The sequence below is a fragment of the Felis catus genome, chromosome A1 (genome assembly GCF_018350175.1).
Source record: "Felis catus isolate Fca126 chromosome A1, F.catus_Fca126_mat1.0, whole genome shotgun sequence".
NCBI classification, from domain to species: Eukaryota; Metazoa; Chordata; class Mammalia; order Carnivora; family Felidae; genus Felis; species Felis catus.
In genome coordinates, this window is record NC_058368.1 from 112,911,553 (window position 1) to 112,938,813 (window position 27,261).

Here is a 27,261-nt window from a genome sequence, read left to right on the forward strand (position 1 = left end):
TGCCCCATCCCAGTCCCTCTAGGCTGGCTCCCTGCCCTATCCCAGTCCCTCTAGGCTGGCTCCCTGCCCCATCCCATTCCCTCTAGGCTGGCTCCCTGCCCCATCCCAGTCCCTCTAGGCTGGCTCCCTGCCCCATCCCAGTCCCTCTAGGCTGGCTCGCTTGTTTGAGCTTCCGTCTGTGTAACTCTAGACCAAAGAGCCAGAGCCAATTCCTGTCTGAATGTAAATCAAATTCCAGAAGGTTCACAGGATTTTTTTATTCTTTCCTTTTCTTGGTTTCTTTCTCTTCTCCTCCTCCACCCTTCTCTCCTCCTCTCTCTCTCTCTCTCTCTCTCTCTCTCTCTCTCTCTCTCTCTCTCTTTTTGTTCTTAAGGAAACAAATGTATGTATTCAGTCACTGGAGTCCTTCCTCCTCTAGAGCCAGCTCCACAGCTGTTTCTGGGAGTTGAGTGAGCGGCAGCTCTCCTGGACCCACTGAAGCCTCTGGGACGGACAGGGCTGTGAGGAGCCCCCTCAGTGATTCTAGAATCGTAAAGAAGAACTTCACACCTTTGACAACTGGCTCCAACCATGTGAGCTGGGCTCCAGGTACGTCCTATCTCCTCATAAGCACGAATTCGTTATTAGGCAGGTGTTATGCTGTGTGCCAGGGATTTATAGTTAGGGTCTGTTCTTATCTTCACGGAGATCATAGCTAAGGTGAGTGAGGTGTATGTGAGGGATAAACATGTTAACAAACTACCCATAATACGTTACAATTAAGCATGAAACCAGCAGTGGCTGGGTGGCTCAGTTGGTTAAGCGACTGGCTCTTGGTTTCTGCTCAGACCTCACGGTTTCGTGGGTTTGAGCTTCGCATCAGGGTTTTGTGCTGCCAGTGTGGAGCCTGCTTGGGACTGTCTCTCTCCCTCTCTCTCTCTCTGCCCCTCCTCCGCTCATGCTGTTTCTGTCTCTCTCAAAATAAATAAACTTAAAGGCATGAAACCAACTGCATAAATAATGTGCTGCAGGATTGATGAGGAAGAAGGAGTCAGTTGTGCTTTTGGGTAAGGAGAAGGAGCGAGGCTGGTTGGAAGTGGGCTTTGGGACTTGAGGAGCGTTTGTATCAGGCATCATAAACAAACTGAGAAAACATTCTGTGGCTTTCATTGCTTCCTGAAAGCATTATTCATTTACGTGTTGACTCAGTAAACATTTGCTGCCTGGGCCAGGCCCTGGCTAGTCCCTGAGGATGCAGGAATGAGCAAGAACGTCCATCTCCCTGCCCTGTGGAAGATGAAAGTCTCACGGAGAGGGACAAAAGCCAATCGGCTCCTTACCCAGTGATTTATTTGCTAACAGTCATGAGAAGTACAAGTTGAAGGGTGCCTCGAAAGGGGTCTGAACTTGTCTCTAGGAAGTGAGAGGCCGTTAGGATAGGCTCTTTTAAGGAAGGGATGTTTTAAGTTGGGATGCAGAAGATGATTAGGATTTAGTTAAGGGAACAGGATAAGCATCCCTGACATAGGGAGTTGTTACGGGCTGAATTGTGTACCCCTGAAATTCCTTTGTTGAAGGCTTAAGCCCCCAGTACCTCAGAATGTGGCTGTGTTTGGACATAGGGCCTCTATAGGAGTGATTAGGTTAAAATGAAGCTGTTGGAGCGAGCGCTGATTTCATTTGACTGGTGTCATCACGAGAGAAAATTAGGATATACGGACAGATAGCAGGCTTGCAGGTGCACAGAGGGAAGACCATGAGACCACACAGCAAGAAGACGGCCATTTGCAAGCCAAGGAGAGGCCTAAAAGGAAATAAACTCTGCTCACACCTTGATCTTGGACTTCTAGCCTCCAGAACTGCGAGACAATACATTTCTGTTGTTTAAGCCACCCAGTGTGTGGTATTTTGTTATGGCTGTCCTAACAAGTACACAGTGGCATAGCGTGCTGAGACCCTTGGGTATGGAGGTGCTATTGCGGTAGGGTCCCCATCTAAGGAAAGAGAAAAATAACCTCAAGGCAACCTTGCTCTTCGCTTACTCGACAACATCCCTCACGACCTTGTACCATGAGACCACTTAATCAGACTACATGTTTGGATGTTACCGTATATGGGAGACAAAGAAGGAAAAAAAATACATTAAAAAACTAGGCCACGTGGCGTTCGGGGCTCAGTTCTTCGGCTAAGAACCCAACGGAGCGGTGTCGGCAGGAATGAAGTTGCTTCCTGGAAAGAAAAGCCTCGGTGTCATGACTCTTCTGTGGCAGGATCCTGCTACGCTATGGTTGCGTACTGGAGAGGTGGCAGGTGTGGCTGGTGCCACTCTTGCTGTTTGACCCGGTTAAGTCTATCCCCTGTCCCTGAAAGTAGGTGTTCTCTCCCGGAAGACAAAGGTCCTGGGCTGATGGACATCCTTGAGGTTCCTCCTGTGTCTGTGATGCTGTATGTTCAATGCATTGAAACTTTATAATCCCAGAGCACTAGGGAGTAAATGGACAAAGTGATTATTTGCAAATAATTCAAAAAAGCTCACAACACTTTGAAAAAAATTCTTTTTTGCCCCCCTAGTTTAAATGTATAATTGACAAATAAAAATAAATACATTTAAAGTGTACAGTATGATGATTTGATACACATATACTTTGTGAGATGATTACCACAGTCAGGTTAATGATTATAGCCATCATCTCACATAGTTACATTTTGTGTGTGTGTTAAAAACGCTTAAGATGGGGCACCTGGGTGGTTGAGTGTCCAACTTTAGCTCAAGTCAAGATTTCATGGTTTGTGAGTTTGAGCCCTACATTGGGCTCTGTGCTGCTGACAGCTCAGAGCCTGGAGCCTGCTTCAGATTCTGTGTCTCTTTCTGTCTGCTCCTCCCCCACTCATGCTCTGTCTCTCAAAATAAAAATAGGGGCGCCTGGGTGGCTCAGTCAGCTAAGCGTCTGACTTTGGCTCAGGTCATGATCTCAGTTTGTGGGTTCGAGCCCCGCATCGGGCTCTGTGCTGACAGCTTAGAGCCTGGAGCCTGCTTCGAATTCTCCCTCTCTGTTCCTCCCCCACTCATGCTCTGTCTCTCTGTCTCTCTCTCTCTCCTTCAAAAATAAATAAAAACATTAATAAAAAAATAAAAATAAACATTAAAAAAAATTTTAATTACAAAAAATAAATACAAACACTGAAGATCTACTGTCTTAGCAAATTACGCTATTATTAACCATAGTTACCATGCTGTACATTATTTTCCCAGAACTTACTCATTTTATAACTGAAGGCTTGTATCCATTCACCAAAATCTCTCCATTTTCCCCAACCTGCAACCCCTGGTATTGTTCTATTCTCTACTCTCTGTGAACTTGGCATTTCTTTTCCTTTATTTTACACATGTAAGTGAGATCATGCAATATTTGTTTTTCTCTGTCTGGCTTATTTCATTTAGCATAATGTCCTCTAAAGCTCATCTATTTTTTTGCAAGTGCCGATCATGGCTAAAAAATATCCCATCATATATATCTATATAGATATATATATGTATATATGTACACATATATGATGGAATACTGTTCACCATATGTATATATATATATATATATATATATATATATATATATACACACACACACACACATATATATCAGTATATATAGGCATCTATATGTATGAGAGTATACGTATGCCACATCTTCTTTATCCATTCACCCATCTATAGACACTTAAGGTTTTTTCCATATCTTGGCTATTGTGAATAATGTTGCAGTGAACATTGGAGTGCACATATCTCTTTGAGATATTGTTTTTCATTTTCTTTAGAAATACACCCAGAAGTGGGATTGGTAGTTCTGTTTTTAATTTTTTGAGGAAGCTCCATATTGTTTTCCAGAAAGGCTGAACCAATTTACTTTCATATCAACATTGCAAAAGGTTTCCCTTTTCTCCACCTCCTTGAAAAGATTTATCTCTTGTCTTTTTCCTAAAAGCCATCCTAAGGAGTATGAGCTGTTAGCTCCTGGGGGTTTTGATTTGCATTTCCCTGGTGATTAGTGATGTTGAGTACCTTTTTATGTACCTATTGGCCATTTGTATGTCTTTTTTTTTAAATGTTTATTTATTTTGAGAGAGAGAGAAAACACATGAGTGGGGGAGGAGCAGAGAGAGGGCAAGAGGGTGAGAATCCCAAGCAGGTTCCCTGCTCTCAGTGTAGAGCCCAACATGGGGCCCGATCCCATGAACCGTGAGATCATGACCTGAGTCAAAATCAAGAGTCAGACACATAAGTGACTGAGCCACTCAGGCACCCCCATTTGTATGTCATCTTTGGAAAAATGTCTTTTCAGTCTTTTGCCCATTTTTAATTAGATTATTTGTATGTTGCTATTGAGTTGTATAGGTTTGTTATATCTTTTGCATATTAGCCCATCGTGAGATATATGGTTTGTAGATTTTTTTTCCTGATCCATAGTTTGCCTTTTCATTTTATTGATTATTTCCTTTGCCATTCATGAGAATTTTAGTTTGGTGTAGTCCCATTCACTTTTCCCTTGGTTGCATGTGCCTTTGGTGTGATATCCAAAAAGTCACTGCCAAGAGCAATGCCAAGGAGCATTTTTCCCGATGTTTTCTTCTAAGAGTTTTTAATTTCAGGTCTTATATTTAAATCTTTAATCCATTTAAAATTAATTTTTGTGAGAGGTATAAGATAGGGGTCCGATTTCATTTTTTTGGCATGTGGATATCCAGGTTTCTTGGCACCACCTGTTGAAGAGACTAGAGACTGTCCTTTCTCTATTGTATGTTCTTTTCACCCCTATCCAAGATTCGTTCACTGTATATGTGCAGGTTTTTTCTGGGATCTCTGTTCCATCGACCTATGTGTCTGTTTTCATGCCAATAATATACCATTTTGGTTGCTATATAGCTTCATAATATAGTTTGAAATTAGAAAATGTGATACCTCCAACTTTGCTTTGACAATTCAGAATCTTTTGTGGTTCCATAAAAAAATTTTTTTTTGCTTTGTTCATCATAAGCCAATATCTTTTTTTCTTATTAAGTTTTTTATGTTAATTCCAGTACTGTTAACATACAGTGTTACATCAGTTTCAGTTGTATAATACAGTGACTCAGTAATTCTAAGCATTATGCTGTACTCATTATGGTAACTGTACTCTTACCTTACTCTTACTCCATCACCTATTTTACTCATCCCCCCAACCCATCTCCCCTCTGGTAACTATCATTTTGTTCTCGAGAGTTAAGAGTCTGTTTCTCAGGGGCACCTGGGTGGTTCGGTCAGTTAAACGTCTGACTTCGGCTCAGGTCATGATCTCCCGGTTCATGGGTTCAAGCCCCACATCGGGCTCTGTGCTGACAGCTGAGAGCCTGGAGCCTGTTTCAGATTCTGTGTCTCCCTCTCTCTCTGCCCCTCCCCTGCTCGTGCTTTGTCTCTCTCTGTCTCTCAACAATAAATAAATGTTAAAAAAATAAAAAAAAAAACAAATGCAGTGGATTTCTGTGCCTTGATTTTGTATCCAGCAGCTTCACTGAATTCGTTTATCAATTCTAGGAGTTTTTTGGTGCAGTGTTTAGAGTTTTCTCTATATCATATCATGTCACCTGCAAATAGTGAAAGTTTTACTTCTTCCTTACCAATTTGGATATCCTTTATTTCTTTTTGTTGTCTGATTGCTGAGGCTAGGACTTCCAGTACTGTGTTAAATAATAGTGGTGAGAATGTACATCCCTGTCTTGTTCCTGTCCTTTGGGGAAAAGCTCTTAGTTTTTCCCCATTAAGGATGATGTTTGCTGTGGGCTTTTCATATAAGGCCTTTATTATGTTGAGCTATGTTCTCTCTAAACCCATTTTGTTGAGGGTTTTTATCATGACTGGATGTGTTGTAGTTTGTCAAATGCATTTTTCTTTTGTGTGTGTATGTGTGTGCTTTTATGTATGCATATTAGACTTTGTTTATTCTTTTTTACATTTTCTTTTATTTATTTGTTTGTTTGTTTGTTTTTAATGTTACATAAAACACCCATTGCTCCTCCCAACAAGTGCTGTCCTCAATGCCCATCACCCATTGTCTCCTCTCAAATGCCTTTTTCTAAAGGTAGTTTTTTTTTTCCCTATATCCGTGAAAATACCATTGGAATTTGATAGAGATTGAACTGAATCTTTATATTGCTTTGAGTAGTGTGGACATTTTAACAGTATTAATTATTTTAGTCCATGATAATGGGAATACCTATTTATATCTTCTTCAGTTTCTTTCATTAATGTCTTAGTAGTTTTCAGTACATAGGTACCTCCTTGGTGAGAGAAAATTTATGCCTGGGTGTTTTATTGTATTTTCTATTGTTAACTTTCAAAATAAAAATCAGTTATTTTGCCAGCAAAAAATAGGTTTATTGGGAATAACAGAGACTTGTAGTTCAGGACACGCAGGCTATGACAAAACCATAGGCAAGTCTAACACAAAGGAGAGGAATATTATTTTTTGGAGAAGAAGGAGGAAATTGGGAGGGGTTGTTTTGAATGAAAGTCCATTTGAGAATCATAGGAGTTCAGAGTGATGGTGGGTTTCTTGTGGGGTAAGTTGCAGGCATGATTGATTTCTTGTAGGAGATTCAAGGTACATCTTATCTTGTTGGAACCTGTAATTGATCATTCTTTCCTGTTGATGATTCCTCTGTTAGGGTCTGTAAGTGACAATTCTTCCTGTAACTGACTTTGAGCTGTACCAGTTCCCCCTTCTAGTTTCCCACATACACTTCAGTGAGGATTCTCTTTATTTATTTTCACAGTATTAGTGTAAATTGGATTATTTTCCTAATTTCTCTTTCCGGAGAAATTCGCTGTTAGTGTATAGAATTGCAGCTGATTTGTGTATGTTGGTTTTGCATCCTGCAGCCTTACTAAATTCAACTTCTTTTAACCATTTTTTCGAGGAGCCTTTAGGGTTTTCTTTACATAAGATCATGCTGTCTACAAAGGTAATTTTACTTGTTTCAACCTAATTTGGATGGCTTTTACTTCTTTTTCTTACCTGCTTGCTCTATTTTGGACTTCCAGTACCATGGTGAATAGAAGTGGCAAGAGTAGTCGTCTTTGTCCTGGTGCTGATTTTAGAAGAAAAGATTTTAGCCTTTTACCATTGAGTGTGACTTTAACTGTCAGCGTTTTATATATTGCCTTTATTATGTTGCAGTGCATGTGAAGTATGTATGTTCTTCTACTTATTTGTGGAGAATTTTTATCGTGGAAGGATGTTGAGTTTTATCAGATGCTTTTTCTGCATCTTATTGAGTTGATCATAATTTTTATCCTTCATTCTGTTAATGTGGTATTTCGCATTAATTGACTTTCATATTTTGAACCATCCTCGCATCCTTGGGATAAGTTGAACTTGATTATGGCGTATGATCCTTTAAATGTGCTGTTGAATTCTGTTTGTTGTACTTTGCATTTGATACTGACTTCTGTTCCCTGGCTTAGCAATCGCTTGGATGGCTTCTGGTATCCTGGATGTCATTAGTCCTGTAGAGTTGTTGATATTCTTCCCTCCAAAACTAATAATAGGTAACATGAATTGAGCTTAAAACATGTGCCAGGCACTATACAAAGTATGTTATGTCTATCCTGTCTTTTATGATGAGGATATTGAGGCACCATGAATCTATGTAACTTGCTCAAGGATCCACATTTTCATGCAGAGGAGCAGAAACTTGCATCTAGCAGCCTGTCTTTATACACCATACTTTTAGCCTGTATTATATACTGCCTCTGTGTAATGATATCCCAGCAACATTGTGAGAACAAAATGAGACTCTGCATTGTCTCATGCACATAGGAGTGCACATAAGAGGCCTGTAATGTATTACTACATAAAAGGTAGAAAACAAATATTGCCTCTAACTTGCAAAGCTCTTCCATTACGCTTGATGCTCATATTCTAGCACACAGTAGTCAAACTGTGACAAATATGGATGCATTGACACCCCCATGTCTAAGAAGGAAGGATGAATGTGTGGCACTAGATTCTGAGGGGCTTAGTGGGCACAGATCTTGAGGATCTCATGGGGAACCGGCTGTTTAAGATGACCAGTGGCAGGGTCTCCTGGCTTCACACACCTTTAGGAGGTCATTACCTGGTCTTGCCTAGATCCTATAAGCATAGGCCTAACCTCTTTCACTGCAGACTGGTTTCCTAATTTGTGCTTGGCTTGGGCAGCCTGCTCAGATGCCCCCCCACCCCACCCAAATTTCGAATCACCTTTCCACCCTTTTTAACTCTACTATGGGTAGAGAGATAAGTTAAGGAGTTAAGCTCTTCTCCAATGATACCAGATAAAGTGGCAAGGTATCTAGGGAAATTACGCAAATGGAATAGTGGTGCAAGAGATACTTGGCACTGTGTGCCTTTTTCACTCGTTTGGCTCTATATCCTGTGAATGTATTATTTATTGCTACAAAATGAGATCCAGAACTAATGCATAAATAAACAAATACATAAATCATGTTCCCTAGGTGATTTTGCTGCCTAGCCAGGTTTGAGAATCACTGCATTAACTCATCACAAGGGACGGAAACAAACTCAAAATGCTTAGCCCATTTATCAGCCTTCTAGTGAAGTCATCCGCCTTGCACCCCCAGTGCTTACTAGAGAGCCCAGGGGAGGGTGCTCAACAAGCATTTGTTGAGTTTAAATCAATCCTTACCTTTTCTCTACAACAGACTGAGATGAGCTTGGTCTGTTGACTTCTGTGTGTATCTTTACATACCACCTGCAGACTAATGGCCACATTATCACATCTTGTGTGAAAGCCTCCAGTTTCCAAATGCATGTCCCTGAAATGTATTTCACTGGGGCTCCTTGTCTGATCCTGTTCTTTCAAAATTATACATTGTGCTCTTTTTGAGATTAATTTGGAAAGGGCCTTGGGCCAAAAGTTAGAACTCTATGAATACAGGGACTAGGGGGAGCTTCGGGAAGTATTTATGGAAGAGGGCACGACTTGACCAGGACTATGAGAATGATTCAAATTTTCATTGTCCAGGGCAACCACAGGAAAGATAGACCTGGAGCTAAGAGACTCCAGGTGGGGGGTACAGGAGCAGGAATTATAGCATCAGGAAGAGCTTCAAGCGGGAAAGTATGGTTTGGGAGCACTTAGCTATAGGAAAGGACACCAGGAGATGCATGCTGGAGAGAGGGAGGGGCCAGCTCATAACAAACAATCCCAAGGTATTGGGCTTGATGTATATACACAGGAAATTATCATTACTATAGTGTTCGTATTAGTAAGACCTTCTTGGGGAGATGAGACAGATCCTGGCCTTGGAGCTAAATTTAGGGCTGTGGTTTTAAACAAGAAATGTGTCCCAAAGTTTGCTGCAGAAGCAAAACAGTTCAAGTGAAACCATGCTCTCCAGGAAAAGAATGTGTTCTCAGGGTAGATTCAGCCAGGTTTTGATGTTTGATGAACCTGCTGAGAATAATGAGGAGAGAGCTAGTGAGTGGGCAGAATAAGGAGATAATCATTCGTTAAAGAATAAAGTGTGGAAGCAGAGAAATAACATTTCTCGTCTCAGCATAACAGGGAAAGAACGAGGTGGGTGACGATCAAGGTGGTCCAGGGTGAATGGAGGATGTAAGTGACAGAAATCAATTCCTGACAACAGTGTATCCGTTCTCAGCTCGGAGGCAGAGCCAACATGGACTTTTGCTCCATATCCTCCGCTCAGTGGATCCCTCTCCTGTTCCCTAAAGCGTTTCTCACAGAACCATTGTTGGAAAGGGTGGGAGGTGCTCTTCCACCCTCAGGTGAAGGCTGCCAGGCAGCCAGCTTGCCCTGCGTCTGCCTGCCTCCCCACAGATGGCAAGGGACCCCAGACAACGTGAAAGACGCCCCGACAGTGGAAAATGGAGCAAAAGAAAGCACCCCCTACGTGAGCCCTGTTTGCCCACAAGTGTTTTGAGGGAGGAAATAGGAAGGGAATTATGCAAAAGCATCTTCTCTCAGAAAGTCAGTGTCATTCCTCCAGAACAGCAGAGAAACCTGTGGAGTATGGCTCACACTTACAGATTCCACCCCCATGCTGGATAGTTGTTTGTTTTTGCAGACTAAGAAGGCTTAAAAGGTGGGAGTTACCTTTTGACGGAACGGGATGCAAAATGTCTCTCGCCTAGTCGGTTTCAGGTCTTACAAATCAAGGCAGATTCCTTAACGGGATTATATTTTCCTGTCTGTCGTTTTCTGTTTAAAACTCTTCCGTTAAGAGCTCTTCGCGTGTGATATGGCGCTGAATGTAGAAAAGATACTCTTCAGGGACCAGTGTGGGATAGAACCCACACTTGTTACTCTGTCTGGGCCAGTGAAATTTCCCCTTAGGCTAACACATAAGTGGCTTTCTCAGTCTTGATCTGTAGGGGCTACGCAATGTCAATTTGTATGGGCAAAGGTCTAAGGGCACACAGAGACCAGAGCATCCCTTTGCTTCTGTGGCTGAACAATCAACCTAAGCAAGGCAAGACCAGCACAAGGTTAAGGTGAGTAACATGCCTAAGGCCAAAATTTAAGGAGGCACTCACTCTTGGGGGTCACTTAAGTGCAGGGTCAACCCTGACAGCCTCCTTAAATTTTTGTTCTCCAAATACCTCACTCTGGTCCCTGCCCAGAGCCTCAGTGTTCCATCCACAAACACTGAGACATTTCATGCCTTGATATTTTATGCAACTGCATCAACATTTATCCAGTAGATGTATTTCTAAACATTATTCACAAATTTATTCACAAATATTGAGAAGCTTCATCTGCTTCTTAGGATCTTCCACTGGCAGTGACCCAACCATGTTAACTTCGTATTTTCCTTACTGCTTCATGCAGAGAACCTTAAAAGCACTGCAGGAAGTTGACATTAAATGAATTGATAGAAGAGAAATAACCTTGGGTGATCACCTCCCAGATTCACCTGTTGCACAAGTTTGTTTTCATGTGTAATTTTCTGTATGTTGGGACCACCTGTGTTAAATTTGGATTCCTCTAATTCACTGTTGCCCAGACCAATCCAGAGGCTAAACAAAATAAAAGCGACCATCACTTGTCTTTACTGCCCACCCATCATGCGTACACTCTAGATCAAGGCTATGTGCTGTATTACACTCTCTTACAATACCCAACCGATCCTGGATTCTCAGGGCTGAAATAAGTGGGGACATATTTAACTACCTGGAGAAAATTATTTTTTCATTCTATAGTTCTTGAGTCAGTATCTTGCCAAACAAGGGCATCTCTGTCAGTCTGAGTCACAGGATTCAAATCCTTTGGTTTTAACCTTTAGTGTAAACCAAGAGGTCAATTTTGGCCAGTTCAAGGCTGAATCCAAGACAGTTTTAAGACTATAGCCGACAGAAGACATCTATAAGTCACCTCCCTGTGAGTATCAGAAGTTCTGCTATCTATGTTAGTCATTGCTGAATGCTCTGGCAGTATGATAACTGAATATCTAAGAGGGATGTTACATTTCACATGGGTGGCTCTATCATCGTTTCCTTTGTGACTGTTTCCACCATTGCTTTTATGTTTAAAAGACCCTCACCTGTTTACTGTTAAAAAACAAAATTCACCTGAGGAAATTTTGTATATTTTATTGGCTCTATTCAATGATCCACGAATCAGGGAGCATCCAACGTAATAGAGAGAAGGAACAAGAAGTTATACTAGGCACAAAAGTAGGTTGGTTATTGTAAAGTTACTAACTTTCCTTTAGGGGAAGGCAGGCATCTATTAAGGGATTCCTGAATAATTCCATTTCCAGAAGAGTCAAACTGTAATTAAGTCAAGTCTCATTTTGGTGCTATGGGGCTTAGCGTAAGCAACTCCACTTGGGGTCTGTTGTCTTGTTTTTAACAATTCTCCCTTTCTGGCTAGACTCTTAGCCTAAGAGATGTGGTAAAAAACAAAAAACAAAAACAAAAACTTAAGGCAATAGCTTACGAGCTCCTCCCAGCTACTGCTCGGGAGTTCTCACAATTTTTGCTGAATATCTGTGTGCTGTTCACAGGTCATGATGTCCAGTTCACATTCTCCAAGTCAGTCATTCCTGTTGTTCCTTTTCTGTCTTAGGGAGATCATTTGGTTGGTAGTTCCTGTGTTCTAGATTTAGAGCTGTTTGTCTTTGGAATGTTTTTCTTTCCCCCTGGGTACATGGTTTCGTTTAGCTCAGGGAAGAAGGCCTAAAAAAAAAAGTTCCTGTTAAGCTCTGAATATCTGCTTCCAATTTGGCCAATTTTTGGCCATAGAGCTACTTTAAAAAAATCCTTTCAAATATCTTGTCAGATTTCATCCAGGACAAACAGCAAATATTCTTGGCTGTATTGAACAAACACTTGGACACAAGAGGTATCTCCAAAGAGGGTGCAAGGGGTACTATCCTTGAAGATCCAGTGCCACTCCCAAAATATCCCAAAGAAAGAAAGACTTAGACATTTTATCTGAGAGCTAGTAACAGTTAGTGGGACCCTTGCTGCAGATGGAATACAACTCACATTTCTGTCCAGGCATATTTTGCAGCTCCCAACTCCCAAACCGCGACTGAGCTTCTGTATACACTCGAACTGGCAGCCTGCGTGTGGCAGGCAGGCATAAAGCCAAGCCAGGTTGTTGGGACACAAAACAAAAGAAACAAGGACATAGTTTTCCCTAGGAGAGAAAGGATCAGCAACCAGCAAGTGCCCCCAAACCAAATTTATAAGGGTCTGGATTTGGAAAAGAAGGGACAACCTGAGATTTTACCTCCTTCTCTCTACTGGACAGTACAGAGATCCAGAATAGCTGACTCTGGTGTGAATTCTCATCCTTTGCTGGCTTCTGCCAGTTTCCCCAGGATCCCATCTGCTGTCTCCAGAGCGAGTGAGGTTGAAAGTAGGGAGTATAGCCCTGGTATCTACGAGAATTTGGCAAGGTTTACCATTAATTTTAATTTTAGTTTCCTCTTGAAGCTTTAAGGAAATAACGTCTAGCAGTTTACTGGAGCATTCCTCAGGATCCCCTTGAGTATGGGACCAGCCCAGATGGTATGGGGGCTCCTCACTTGGTGGACTTTTGTTGCTGGTCTTCGAGTCTCTTCAGAGGGGAAACAAAATTCAGAGAGAGGATTAGTAGACTGAGTAGTCAGGTAAGGGAGGGTGGAGGGGAGCAGTGGGAGTCACATTAGTCTTACATAGTCATGTCTTAGTTTTCCCTTGTATCTTTAATTCTCCTTAGACTTTTGGAATCTTGAGGCCTATCAGAGGCTTCTAAATTCCAATTACAATAGGTACTCTCCCCTGTTTATTTGAGTTAGTAGCCCTGGCTTTCAACTTCATTCCTTAAATGAATGATCTTGTCTAATGGGAATGTTCTCCATATTGGCCGTTTTAATTTTAGACTGTCTTTGTAAGATTCTGCCATTTGTTATAGACACGTACAGCTTCGGAGATCTGTAGGTCTGTAGATATAAGTAGGTGTGGTAGAAGGTGGCACATTGGTTTCGTCGAAACTTCTAAGCCTTGGGTTTCTCAGAGCCAAATTAATGACTAAGAGGCATTAAATACAAGCAGATGGGGACAGACCAGTGGCCACAAGATCTCCATGGTACTAGCATATTTTTTTGTGGAGGAAGAATGAAACGGTAGGGCATCATCTGACAGAGCTGACACTGGGAGATCTCCAACGTAGTCGATAGGTATTTAATGGAAGGCACAGCAGGCTAATTTGAAAATGGCAGCAGAAGTGGGGAGGGGCTTTTTCTCTGTAATACCGGATAAGTGTAAGGAGTCCACAAGAGAAAGGTCTGAGGGATGCTCAGTAGTCTGGCCCCTGTGAATTCTCCACACCAATGAGCCAGAGCTCCTGCCAGGACGCAGTCCCGCCTAGAGGAATAACTGCTCAGAGAAGCAAACCAAACAGAACAGAGACAAAGGGACAAAGAAGGGCAAAAGGGGGGATGGGAATAGCCAGGAAATCAGAGGAAGCGGGCTGCCCTACTTTGGAACATTGTAAAACAACAGGAGAGGGACCTTTGAGAAGTTATAAAAGCTATCCTGAACCACGCCTCATTCTAAAAGTTCAAGGAACCAATTTCAGCCCAAAAATCAGCAATAGGCAAGTATGAAAGTCAAATCCATACCAAGTTATTGTAAGAAAAAGCAAAATAAGGAGCAGAATAGCATCCCTGCAGACAGTGAAAGCATGCCAGAAAGATTTGCTCTCAAAATAGATTAAAACTATGACCTACTATTTCAAAACAAACTGAAAGATTAAGAAAATGATGTAAGACATTAAAGGATAGGGCAAATCGGAATTAGAAAGAACTCAGAAATGAGGTGATAATGCTCGGGAAAGGACTCAAGACAATGTAAAAATCCGTGGTGCTTAGAGATTTTTTTTTTTTTTACCAAGTGATTAGAGTGACATAGATGTAGGAGGACCCATGAGCATTATTAGATATATAGGTACTTGTGAAACTAAAACTCATTGAGAGCTAAGTTCATAATTACTATATACTGTGACCATTCACATCCAGTAGAACTCCAGTAAATGTAGCGGGCGGGCATGGCTAGAGCATGTGCCAAAATAATTTTAACGTTTCCACCGATCATATTGTACTATTGATTGTACTATTGTACATATTGATACTGTTAGTATCAGTGTTATTACTATGACACTGTCACATGTACAATACATGAAAACACAAATGAGTTATGATAGAACATTTTTATTCTGTCACCTCTGCTGTCCTTGAGGGCCAGGCTTCTCAGTGTGAAATAAAGGAGGTGCATATATAATAGATAAAAGGTTTAGTAAATGTTCTTTAGGTTTAAATTTGAATTGTAAGAGCAAAACGAACTCATGAGGTCCTGTGTGTGTGTGTGTGTGTGTGTGTGTGTGTGTGTGTTTGTATGTGCACGCGTGCATACGTTTGCGTGCATCAGTGTGTGTGTATTACTTAGCTCTGTGTACTACTTAAGATGCCTTGAGATAATTACCAACATCATAGTAATCATGGTCTTGAAATAAAATTTGTAACCCAAAGAAACCTGGTTTTCTTAAAGAAATAGCTTATTCCAGAGAGGATGGCCAGGAGGCTACCAGATCCTACTTGGGTCATGACAGAAAGACTCTAGACATGACTTAATGAGTCTGCCACTAGTTAAAGGTGGGACAAAATTGTGTTTCGGTAATGAAAATGATTATAATGGGTTGAAAGCGACCAAATATGTTTATTTCCTGAGTTTATGGAATTAAAACGTTACTCACCTTCAGAAAATGACAGCAAACCACTTTCATTGTCTTGAAAACCAGTACATAAGTGGAAAGGGCCCAGCATTTTACGACCTTCATGAACTGTACCAAGAGTAATCAAAAGAGTAAAAAAGGACAAGTGTCTCTTTATCAAATATTCCAATGAAGAAACTCCTAAAATGTCTCCCTCCCTTCATGTTCTGAACTTCGCTGACAACATTTTAGCCTCTTTCTCCCCCTTTTCGCCACATCTGGGTGAGCCAGGACGGCCAATGGCTGTCTCCTTTGGTACCTGGAGATGGTTCAAACCATGCCAGCTCCACTGTGCCCAGAAACCTTCACCCTACCCTATCGTCTAATCACAGTACCAACCACATGCAGTCTCCTTTCCCCGCTCCCTCGAGTCATTTTGGGGGCCAGCTTAGGAAGCCGGCATTGCTGTAGTCTGGCTACAGCCCCATTATGTAAGTAATAAACCTTTTCATTCCTTCTCTGTGTATGGTATTTATCAGTCTTGACATCCACCCCAGTGTTGGATGGGGATCCATCCTCTCTTTCAGAGTGATCTCACCACGGACAAAAATGAAAAGGTAAATGTAGGATATTGCCATTGGTAACCCCCAATTAAAAACAGCATTTAGGCAAAGGCTGCTGACATCATAAAATGAGAGGTACGTCAGACACTGTGTGCTTCCTATAATTTTGATAGAATTTAAATCTGTGTGTGTCAATGTGCGTGTGTATTCAGAATAAGTGAAGGTCTGTTGGATCATGGACTCAGACCTACTAGTGGGAAATACCAGTACAAAAACAGTACACATTTCTGGAAAGACATTTGGCAATAAAGTTTAAGAAGCTTAAAAGCCGTAGAGCTCTTTATCTACCTTGTAGATATCAAATCTAAGGAATAATTAATGACATGATAAAACTTTATATAGGAAGATTTGCAGTGTAATAATGTAGTTTCCTATAAAGTAGTTAATGAGAGAAGGGATATAATGTCTAGAAGTAAAGGGAAAAGTTGAACAACATGCCATAAATTAAAAGATGCCTTTGAAAAAATGTGATAAGCATCAGTGCTTGAAATATATGCCATAGTGTTGGTTTTTTAAAAAGGCAAGAAACAAATGAGGGTTCAAAATGGGTGTATATGGGAAGAGTAAAAACCCTGGGAGAAAATGCAGCAATGCAAACTCTGATGAAAACCAGTGTTGGAGCACTGTTTTTGAATTAGCCCATGAGAAATGACAGCTCATCAGCAGTCATCAGGCGGCACCCGCCCAACACTCTGAAGTTTCATGTTCACAGTGGACCATGTCTGTAAAACTCATTTCTGGTTCAAATACTCTCATAATAATTAAGGAAAGGAATCTTACCACTCCATAAAAGGAATGATAACGGGGAATGCTCCTACATTTTCAAATAAAAGATACAGATCCTTGTCAACATCATCACCTTCTTCAGCATCATGGTTTCTGTGCCTGTCAGGGATGGGCTCATCGATCACAGAGCCCTGAGGTCCTTGACGGCAACTTTCCATATCAAACTAGAGCACACTCATGAGAATTTCCATCTCCCTGGCAAGACTGTGAGTTCCAAAGAACTGTGTGCGCATCCTCCCTGATCCCTGCTGGAACCCTGGCTCCCAGCCCAGGAGAGAATACCTGATTAATATCTGTCAAGTGAATGAACAAATGTTCCTATAACAGATGTGCTCCTGGGGAACCAATTCTCCACTGTTTAAGCCTTCTTACTCTAATGAGAGATGGACTGAAATTATTTATAGGAAAGAATGCTACGTGCCCTGTACCTATCTAGTAGAGTCAGTTAAATGTGGGATGCCTGATACTTCAGTATTAATGCTCTCTCCCATTTCTTGTATCCAAGAAAGTATAGGCATTGAGCCGAGTAGTTCACATTCATTATGTCTAATACTCAAACCATCTTATCTCTCTGTCCATTTCGCCAGTGTGGCCATTAGGACTCAGAGAATTGGTGTGACTGGGCCAAGACCACCCAGCTGGGAGCTCCCAAGTCAAGGTGACTGTTTCAGTAGCTCACATGCAGTACTAAGGATCAAATCAAGAAATGAGAGAAAATGAAAGATATCTCTAGATGTCTCCAAAGAAGGGAATAGGTAGGAATATCATCAGTCAGCAGGGAGCCTAAGTTGCTAGAAAACTCGGAAAGCTCCCAAATGTTTCAGCTGGTTTGCTCAGCTTTTTTTGAAAAGGAAATAAGGTAAGAATGGAGTTCTTCAGTCAGATGCCTAATCCTTCAGGGAAGGGAAGGCAAAACAGTGTTAGAGACGAGAGTAGCTTTTTTTCTTTTTTTTAAACCCCGTTAAAAATTCTTGGAAAGGTGAAACACAAAGGATGCTAAGGGAAATGGGGGTTTGAATCAGGGATTATTTTTCCCAAGTTTTTGCTAAACTTTCACTCTATGGAGACTGATTATTGGGAGTTGAAGAAGAATGAGCATTTGAAGTATTAATGTTGGACACAAGGTTCGCAAAAATGAAACAAGTATCCAAATGACGGGCTTGACCATTTCATGTAGAAATATATACACGTGGAACTTTAATTAGACACTTGACACAAAAAATGGAAATTAAAGGATGATATATGTCCTTAATAATAACCATGTAGGAGGAATGGTCAATAATGGGGAATTTAAATGCTTTCATAAATGGGATTCAAAACTCATACTGAACGGAAAAAGTTAAGATTTAAAAACAGTGAAAGACCTGTTGTTAACCAGTCTTCAGCCAGTGAAAAATGATACAAATCAACTGGAAGATTTTACGGATGCTAACGTTTTTAGAGGCATTTGCAGCTCCTTTCTTTAGTAAGAGGAATTCATTGTATCACCCTGAGACAGAAAATATTCCGGGTATCTCAGACAAAGTTAAATAATATACAAAGTGACAAGATTCTTATTGTCTGTTGCAGACCATTGGTTCTCAGTACTGCCTGCATATTAGAATCACCTGGACAGCTTCAAAAATATTCATTCTGGATCCCTACCCTAATTAAACCAGAACCTTTGGGAATGAGAATTGGTGTTTTTCTAAAGCTTCCATGATGATTGTACTTTGCTGCCGGATTGAGGATCACTAATTTAGAAAGTGAAGAGTATGATTATAAACCGAATGAGCGTAAGAACCATGCAAGATTTATTCAAAACATTGCCTGGGACATGATAGATACTCAATAAAGACTTATTGAATGGATTGGGTAATTTAGTAACCCTGTGGCATATCTATAATTAGGAAAGCCTACCAATGCTTCCCACTCCATAATATCATTTTTAAAATTGCGTGTGCTGAATGATAACTTATTTTCAGTTTTCCTTGGGCATGTGTTCAAATAATATTTTCTACTTCATAATTGGAAGACATGAGGGTCCTATGCAATGAGGCTGGATTTCTTGTCACCAAAAGGAACTGGATGCCTGGCTTGCCATCATTATAAATGGTCCCTTAGCCCATAATATGGGATGAGACATTGCTGAAATTCTGGCTCAAGAAGCCATGCTTTGACACATTTTTGATGAGGACCTACTCTAAGACATATTCTATATCAGAACCAATGTATCCGTACATTTAACTCTGAAACAAAGTTCAATAGTGACCTTTAATATAGGAGATAGTCTGACATTTTCTGTTCTATTTTATTAATTAAAAAAATGTTTTAAAAACTTAATTCGATGACCTACTAGGGGATTGTCAGTCACACCTTGAGACACACTGCAATAACGGGACAGTGCAAATAGCATGGCTAAGGCAAAACAGGAAATGCCTTCTTGCTGTGGAAGAGAACATAGATTTTCAGTGCTTATAACTAACTCATGATAGCCTGATTTGTTACACTTGCCACACATGTATGTTTTATTGTTTACTGTCTATCTCTTGCAAGATGAATGTATGCCTCATGTAGGCGGAACTCCCATGTGCTTTGTATACCATTGTAACACCAACTAGATACAAAAGCAGTGCCTGTTCAACATCATCACCTTCTTCAGCATCATGGTTTCTGTGCCTGTCAGGGATGGGCTCATGGACCACAGAGCCCTGGGGTCCTTGCAGGCAACTTACCATATCAAGACAAAGGGAGTGTAGCCCTGGTATCTACCAGAATTTGGCAAGGTTTACCATTAAACCTTAATGGTAATGGCTCATTAAATTGATGAACACATAAATAATTAAGTCCCTAGTATAATTGTTTCCCAGACCCAATAACATTGAATGTAATTTTCAATTTTTTTCCAAACAGCTTTCATTTCCAAAGTCCTCGTCATACAGTTTTCATCCTCCTGAAGAACTATGTCATTACTGTTTTGGTTTTTTTTTTAAGGGATTACTAAGGAGATCCATGGCATATTCAGTGGAAAGTACCGTAGGGCTCCTGCAACTCACCTCAGGGTTAAAAAAAAATCATCGTTGCCTTAAATTCATGGCCCTGAAGCCAAAAATAGTATCCCTATGAATGAAAAGAGAGAAGGAAAATCTTATCTTCTCAATGTTCTTCTGGGAGTAACAGTTCCTAAATATCTTGGCAGGGAAGTAGGCAGACTTTGGAAGTAAGACAGCCATCAGATCAGGAGCCTGGGAGCCAAGTGTGATGAATGCCAATGAAGCTGCCAAAGCACGGCCAGTTCCTGGCCCTTGGGAAGGAATTGAAAAAAGGAGAAATAAGTGGTAAGAGGCACTGGGTGGAGGAAGTGAAGAGACAAAGGGCCACAAGGCAGAGACCCTAGGAACACAAATGCAACCCAGGGAGAGAGAACAGAGAAAAGGGAGAGGACATAGATCAATTGCTATCCACCCACCACACACAACACACTGCAGATACCATGTAAGTCTGTATCAGCTAGCGCTCACGGTGCCGCGTGACTCACAAGTTTCAGTTCATAGATGTGTTGTGCTTAGAGATTTATAATCTGAGCCCCTGGTGCTGATAGAGGGTAAGAATCCAGTCATTCACTGAGTCAGTGATTATTTATTGAATGTTTGCCTTTTGCAAACACTAGGAATAGAATTGTCAATATAGTAGACATAGTATCTGTCCTTCAGGAATTCCTTTTTTTTTTTTTTTTTGAGTTTATTTATTTATTTTGAGAGAGCGAGAAAGCAGGGGAGGGGCAGAGAAAGGGAGAGAGAGAGAGAATCCTAAGCAGGCTCTGCATTGTCAGTGCAGAGCCCAACCTGGGGCTCAAACTCATGAAGTGTGAGACCATAACCTGGGCCGAAATCCAGAGTTGGACGCTTCACTGACTGAGGCACCCAGGCGCCCCTGGGGAATTTTTATTCTAATGAGAAATTTAGATGCAGATAATGTTAATAAGTTAATTATATAATTAATTATTGACTGCAATTTTAAGAGTTATGAAGAGGGCCAGTGGTACTGTAAACACTTGAGCTCGGATCTAAAGCATGAGGAGGAGCCAAGTGGAGCATTCCAAGTAGAGAGGACAGCATTTGCAAAGGCCCTGGGGCAGTGGAAGTATGTTCCAGTCGAAGACGGTGTGGCCGGCAGGCAGCGAGAGAGGACAGAATCGCTAGGCGAGGAAGCAGGGTCTGGGCCATGCAGGAATCTGCAGGGCATGTAGAGGATTTGCCGTTTTGTCTTGAGAGAAACATGAAGCCGTTCAAGGATTTTGAACAGTGTTCAGGGGGTGCCGGCGGGGAGAGAGAAGGGGCGCGATCTCACACACGTGCGCCTGTCTCAGGTTGATCCTGCGGCAAGTGTTTCCGCAGGCTGCCTGTCAGGTGTCTGGAACACCCCATTCCAATCCCAGCCGATGCGGATCTGTGGGACAGAAGAGCTTTCGTCCTGTTACTGGATCCTCTTTCAGCCTATCCCTCAATCCGTCCAATTTACTGTGCAGAGAAGTTCTCCAGCTTAAGTCGTTTCTCATTAGAGAATGATTTGAAGAGGAAAAGGCTTTGCCTGCCTGTTACTACTGAAGAAAACGGTCTTGGGCGAGAGAGGCTTCCCTTCATCTGGGGCCGGTAACTCAAGCACTCCAGTAATGATTTGCCATAGATCCGCCTAAATCCTCATCATCTCACCCTTTTAATCCTCAGCTGCTTCTCTACATATCAGGCTTGGGAGGGCACAAATCCCCTTCTTCATTAAGAAAAACCCACAGCCCCGTAACCTGAGAATGTAGATCCATCCATGTAGGAGTGCGGCCGAATGCATCTTGGTGAAATTTTGATGACAATGGAATTCTACTTTCCACATGGGGGAATCGAGAGCCACAGGCCTTGGGTCTCCAAAAGGGTCTGGCTCTCCGGAGCGCCCTGTCTAGACAGCTAAGATGCATCTTTCCAGGTTTCCTTCTGGTGCTTTTAAGATTAGATCAAATTCAATCTGACCATGAACTATGGTTTCTTAAATAAATAAATAAATAAATAAATAAATAAATAAAACCTATTCTTGAAAAAAAAATTCAGGTGTGAGAAATCTGAATCCATGTGGGAGCGCTCGAGTTTAGCCCCCACATCTGACAGGGAGGGAAAATTGGGAAAATCCTTTTAAATATTTACTAAGCAGTTATTGTGTGCCAGGGACTGGGCTGAACCTTTAAATGTACCATTTCATTTGATCCTCGTAACTATTCTATGAAGTAGCTGCTAGTAACGTCTGCATTTTGCAGATGAGGAAAATGAAGCTAAAAATGGTTCATTCACTGCCCGGGACTGGGATGGAGCTGGGATCTGAGCCCTGTCTATACAACCCAAACACCTACTGTTTTAATTCCAACACAACACAGTAAGATTGATTATGTAAAACATAGCAACACCGGGGCACGTTTCCTAGTATTGTCCAGTACTGTGAAGGTAATAGCTCAGGCTGGCATCTAGGGAAGGCGGTCCTTTAAGGGTTAGAAATCAAACCCTTGCGGGCACCTGGGTGGCTCCGACTCTTGGTTTCAGCTCAGGTCATGATCTCACGGTTGGTGAGTTTGAGCCCCGCGTAGAGCTCCGCCCTGACAGTTCGGAGCCTGCTTGGGATTCTCTCGCTCTCTCCTTCTCTCTCTCTCTCTGCCCCTTCCCCACTCACACTGTTTTTGTCTCTCTCAAAATGAATCAACTTAAAAAAAGAAAAAGAAATTGAGCACTTCCCTCCCCTTCCATAAAGTGTCCCAAAAGACCAAAAGAATTCAAAAACAGGAAGAAAACCAGAGATGATGCCATACCCATGTCAGAAACTTGCAGCAACTTCTGCTGGGGTACAGAACATGGAATGGGTGCAAGGGAACTGAACCCTGGGGAGGGGGCGGGGCAGGCTGTGGGACAAAGGGGTTTTCCCCCTTCTGGTTCCTCCTACACTGTGGATTAGTCACCCACAGAGTCAGCCCAGCAGGGCAGAGCTTCCATGAGAGGAAAAGCCCTGGGGAGGTGGACTGCATGTTGAGAGGCAATTTAAGAACAGCTGGGTAGATTTATTTTTTCTCTCTGCGTCTATGATGCCAAGAAGGTAACAAAATATTACCTACAGCAAACATTTAAATCAGAGCACGCAACTCATGCAAAACACAAACTGCTCCTACATAAGAGCCTGTTCCAAGGAATGGAGTACACATTTGTTTCTTAGCCTTGGGACTGATTACACAGTGAAGAGTCTGTTGGTATATGTGGTACACAGAGAAAGATGATGCACTATTTCCTGGTTTTCAAGGTGTGGAAATTTGACTATTATTCCTTTTTTCCTGCCCATCCTATAAGACCCAGCTCATGCCCACTCTTTCATAAAGCCATTACTGAACCTCTCCATTTCTCATCCCCCTAAACCAGAGGTGATATCTACATCTTTTTCTGTTTGCTGACTGTTGTTGATTTCAAAAGATGTAGTTGTTCGGTGCCTGGGTTGCTCAGTCAGTTGAGCATCCAGCTCTTGATTTTGGCTCAGGTCATGATCCCAGAGTCATGGGGCTCTATGCAGAATATCAAGCCTGCTTAAGATTCTCTCTCTCTCTCTCTCTCTCTCTCTCCCTCTCTCCCCTTCCCTCTCTTTCTCTCTCTCTCTGTCAAAACAAAAAGATGCAGTTACATCAGGTAAAAAAAAAATCACACCTAAGTATTACGAAGGCATACAGTGAAAATACAGCTTCCTGCCAGGCGACCCTCATTGTTTCTCTTCTCAGCTTCTTGAATGTCTCCAAAGACAGTTGTCTATACCAGAAAATAGAAGTTCTCTCTGCACATCGTTCTTCCCCTTCCTTCTTCATCTCAGCATATAGCCTTGGAGATTATTCCACATCAGACCTACAGATCCCCCTCATTTATTTTCATGGCTCGCTAGTATTACCCTTACATCTCCCTCTTTTGAATCCCAGTGATGTACCTGCATTGCCAGTGTTAAGCTTTGTATCTCATACTTGAGATCTAGTGCCCACGTGCATGCTGTCTTCTCTGCTGGATTTTAACTCATTGATGACAAAGACTACACATCATTCTTTGACATATTTCCTTTGGGCTTATTATACCGTAAGGTAGAAGTATGCAGTAATTAAATTGTAGAGCTCTATCATGCTTTCCTATGACTATTTGGCCATAGAACAGCAGTTTTTAAAATTGAGGTAAAATTTAAAAACAATAAATTGTACAAATCTTTTGTTTTTAACATTTTTAATGTTTGTTTATTTTTGAGAGAGAGAGACAGAGACAGAGACAAAGCAGGAGCGGGGAAGGGCAGAGAGAGGGAGACACAGAAACCGAAGCAGGCTCCAGGCTCTGAGCTGTCAGCACAGAGCCCAATGTGGGGTTTAAACTCAAAAACTGCAAGATCATGACCTGAGCCGAAGTCGGACTCTCAATGGACAGAGTCACCCAGGAACCCCAGATGTACAAATCTTAAGTGCTCAGTGTGATAAGTTTTGAGAGTTGTAACTACCACTCAAAACATGACAGGGAATATTTCCATCATTCGGGAAAGTTCCCTCATACTGCCTTCCAGTCCATTTTATCTCTCTCACCATCACCCACACGTCAGAAGCAGTGATTTTCTGATTTCTGTCACCATGTATCAACTTTATATAATCTTGTACTTAAGTTAAATGGAATAGCATAGTGATACTCTCATGAATATTCCTTGTCATTGTGGAGTAGTATTTTACTTTATGAAATTTGTTTCTGAATGTTCTTTTGTCAGTGGATTTTCATCCCCTCCCCAATTTTACCTATGATGAATAAGGTTGCTTTGATCATCCTGGTACTAATCTTTTAGTAACCTGTGCTTTCTTTTCTCTTGGGTACATACCTAGGAGTGCACTTCCTGGGTCATGGGGCACATCAATGTTTAACTTTAATAAGAAATTGCCAAATTCTTATCTAAAATTGTTGTATCATGTTAAACTCCACCAGCAATGCGCAAAGGTCTCGATGTTCATTTTTGCCCACATTTGATATTGTTGTCTTTACTTTCACTATTTGTGCATGTGTGAAATAATACCTCGTAGTGGTTTTAATTTGCATTACATGATGAGCAGTGATGTTAAAAACTTATTGACTGTGTGTTATCTTCTTTTTGAAGAATTAGCTGTAGTGTTTTGTCCATGTTTTTTAATTTTGTTGTTTTTTTGTTCTGGATGTGAATCACTCATCAAATATATGTATTGGAAACATTCTCTCCTAGTTTGTGGGCCTACTTATTTACTACATGGGGTCCTTGATGAGCAGAACATTTAAATTTGACAAAGTCAGGTTTGCCTCCCCCCCCCACCATTATCACCCCCATTTTTGTATTCTGTATAAGAAATCTTTTGCCTACAAGTCATGAAGATATATTCTTTCCTGTGTTTTCTTCTAGAAACTTTATTTCTCTAAGCTTTCTGTTTAGGTATATGATCTAACTTGAATTAATTTTTGTATATGGCATGAAATAGTGGCTGAGATTTCTTTTTATTCCATATAAACATCCAGTTATTCCAGCACCATTTGTTAAATAGCTTTCCTTTCTCCATTGTCTTTGTGCCTTAAAACTCAGTTGTCTGTGTATCTGGATTCCCTGTTCTTTCCCACTGATCTATCTTATACCAATACCATACTGTCTCAATTACTATAACTTTATTTTGAAATAATAGAATATAAGTTCTCCAATTTTTTTTTTCAAGATTGTTTTTCTTATTCTAGACCTTTAAATTTCCATATAAATTTTAAGATTACTTTGCCATTTTCCCCAACAAAGCCTGCTGGGATTTTGCTTAAGGCTGAATTAATTCCACATATCAATTTGGAGACAATAGACACCTTCACAATTTTGAGACTTCAGATCCATGGAAATTATATACCTCTTCATTTATTTAAATTTTGTTTAATTTCTCTGAGAATGTCTTGAAATTTTCAGTGCAGAGGACTTGCACATCTTCCATTAGATTTGTTCTAAGATGCTTAGTATTTTGGGTGCTGTTATAAATTTAATAGTGTGTTCCAATTGTTTACTATCAGAATAATGCAAATACAACTGATCCATGTATGTTGCATACGTATTATAATAGTTATGTTTTGTTGATGAATTGCCCTTTTAGTCATTATGAAATGTCCTTGTTTTTCCTCTGGTAATTTTCTCTGTTCTGAAGTCTACTTTGTCTGATATGATATGGCTATGCCACCTCCCTTATGCTGTGTGTATGCATGGTCTGTCTTTTTCAGTTACTTTACTTTCAACCTGTGTGTGTCTTTATGTTTAAATACGTTTCTTGTAAGCATTCTTGCTTTTTTAAAATCTTGTCTGACAAGGTCCTGCATTTTACATGGAGTGGTAATTCGTTTACTTACAAAGGAAGTATTGATGTAGTTGGATTTTATGTTTATCTTCTTGGTGTTTGTTTCGGTTATGTGTGTATTTGTTTCCTAGGCCCGCCATAACCAAGTACCACAAACTGGGTAGATAACAGAAAGTCATTTTCTCACAGCTCTGGAGTCTGGAGTCTGAAATGAGGGCATCAGCAGGGTTGGTTCCTGATAAAGGGGAGGGAGGGAGGGAGTTGTCCTAGGCCTCTCTCCATGGCTTGAAGATGGCCTTCTCTGTGTGTCTTCACATTGTCTTTCCCCTCATGCTTGTTTGTGTCCAATTTCCTCTTCTATCTATCTATCTATCTATCTATCTATCTATCTATCTATCTATCTTTTACTTATTTCAGAGAGAGAGAGAGAGAAACAGAGGAAGAATCCCAAACAGGCTCTGTGTCCGGTGCAGAGCTCGAAGCGGGGCTTGATCTCACACCCACGAGATCGTGACCTGAGCTGAAATCAAGAGTTGGACACTCAATAGACTGAGCCAAACAGGCGCCCCAATATTTCCTCTTCTTATAAGGACACCAGTCATGTTGGATTAAGGCCCGCCCTGAATGACTTCATTTTAACCTAATTACTTCTTTAAAGACCCTCTCTCCAAATACACTCACATTCTGAGGTACTTGGGCTTAGGACTCCAACATCTGAATTTTGAGGGGACACAATTCAGCCAATAACAATGTTCCATAATATCCTTTCTTGTACCTTCCTTTGTACCTCCTTTCTTGCCTTGTTTTAGACAAATCAGGTATATTCCTAGTATTCCATTTTATACTTTCTATTGACTTTTTTTTTTTAGCTGTACCTCTTTGTGTTAATTTTTAGTTGGTTGTTCTAGAGATCACCATCTGCAACTTGAACTCCTCACAGCCACCTTCCGTGTTGCCACACTGCCCTTCTGTTGACTTCACCCTGGCCTTTGTGCTCTTTTTGTTTTATATTTACCTTTACATCTGCTATGAACCCCAAAACATATTGTAATTAATTTTGCCTTAAACATTTATCTCTGAAAGAAGTGTGAAAATGAGAAAAAGCTAATAGTCTTTAAGAAGTTTTGTATATAAAAGATAATAAAAAGTTATGTGGTATTGTAAAGAAATATAAAGATATAGAAATATATATATTTACATATATTATTGATTATCATTAATTAATAATAATGTGACCTTTGATTTTCATCGGGCAGGTTAAAC

The 27,261-nt window shown here is 41.0% G+C and overlaps 1 protein-coding gene across 6 annotated transcripts; it reads right to left on the reverse strand.

Annotated features, from left to right (window-relative positions):
- Window positions 1–940: 940 nt before the first annotated feature.
- On the reverse strand, window positions 941–13,268 carry LOC109500673. 6 transcript variants are annotated; one of them, XM_045059287.1, is made up of 4 exons: window positions 13,202–13,268; window positions 12,775–13,104; window positions 12,528–12,681; window positions 941–2,462 (listed from the first exon to the last, which is right to left on the reverse strand). In XM_045059287.1, exons 1-4 carry the CDS (start codon window positions 13,207–13,209, stop codon window positions 2,262–2,264), a joined length of 693 nt encoding a protein of 230 aa, XP_044915222.1. In that variant the 5' UTR covers window positions 13,210–13,268; the 3' UTR covers window positions 941–2,261. The 6 variants fall into 6 exon arrangements, 2 of the variants coding, with proteins under 2 accessions (XP_044915222.1, XP_044915224.1); XR_006599227.1 differs by lacking the exons at window positions 12,528–12,681; window positions 13,202–13,268 and adding exons at window positions 10,132–10,282; window positions 12,011–12,215 and having other exon boundaries at window positions 942–2,462; window positions 12,775–13,195; XR_002158372.3 differs by lacking the exons at window positions 12,528–12,681; window positions 13,202–13,268 and adding exons at window positions 10,132–10,282; window positions 11,977–12,215 and having other exon boundaries at window positions 947–2,462; window positions 12,950–13,195.
- Window positions 13,269–27,261: the final 13,993 nt, after the last annotated feature.

Bases quoted from the DNA above. Each gene is read 5' to 3' on its own strand.
- LOC109500673 (XM_045059287.1), bottom strand. The intron at 12,682-12,774 runs GTAAAATCTCAG...TTTCTCTCCTAG, and splicing joins TGTCCAGTAGAGAGAAGGAG to GGAAAACTATGTCCTTGTTT. The intron at 2,463-12,527 runs GTGAGTTGTATT...TTTACTCCCTAG, and splicing joins AAATATGCCTGGACAGAAAT to TGCTCTGGGATTATAAAGTT.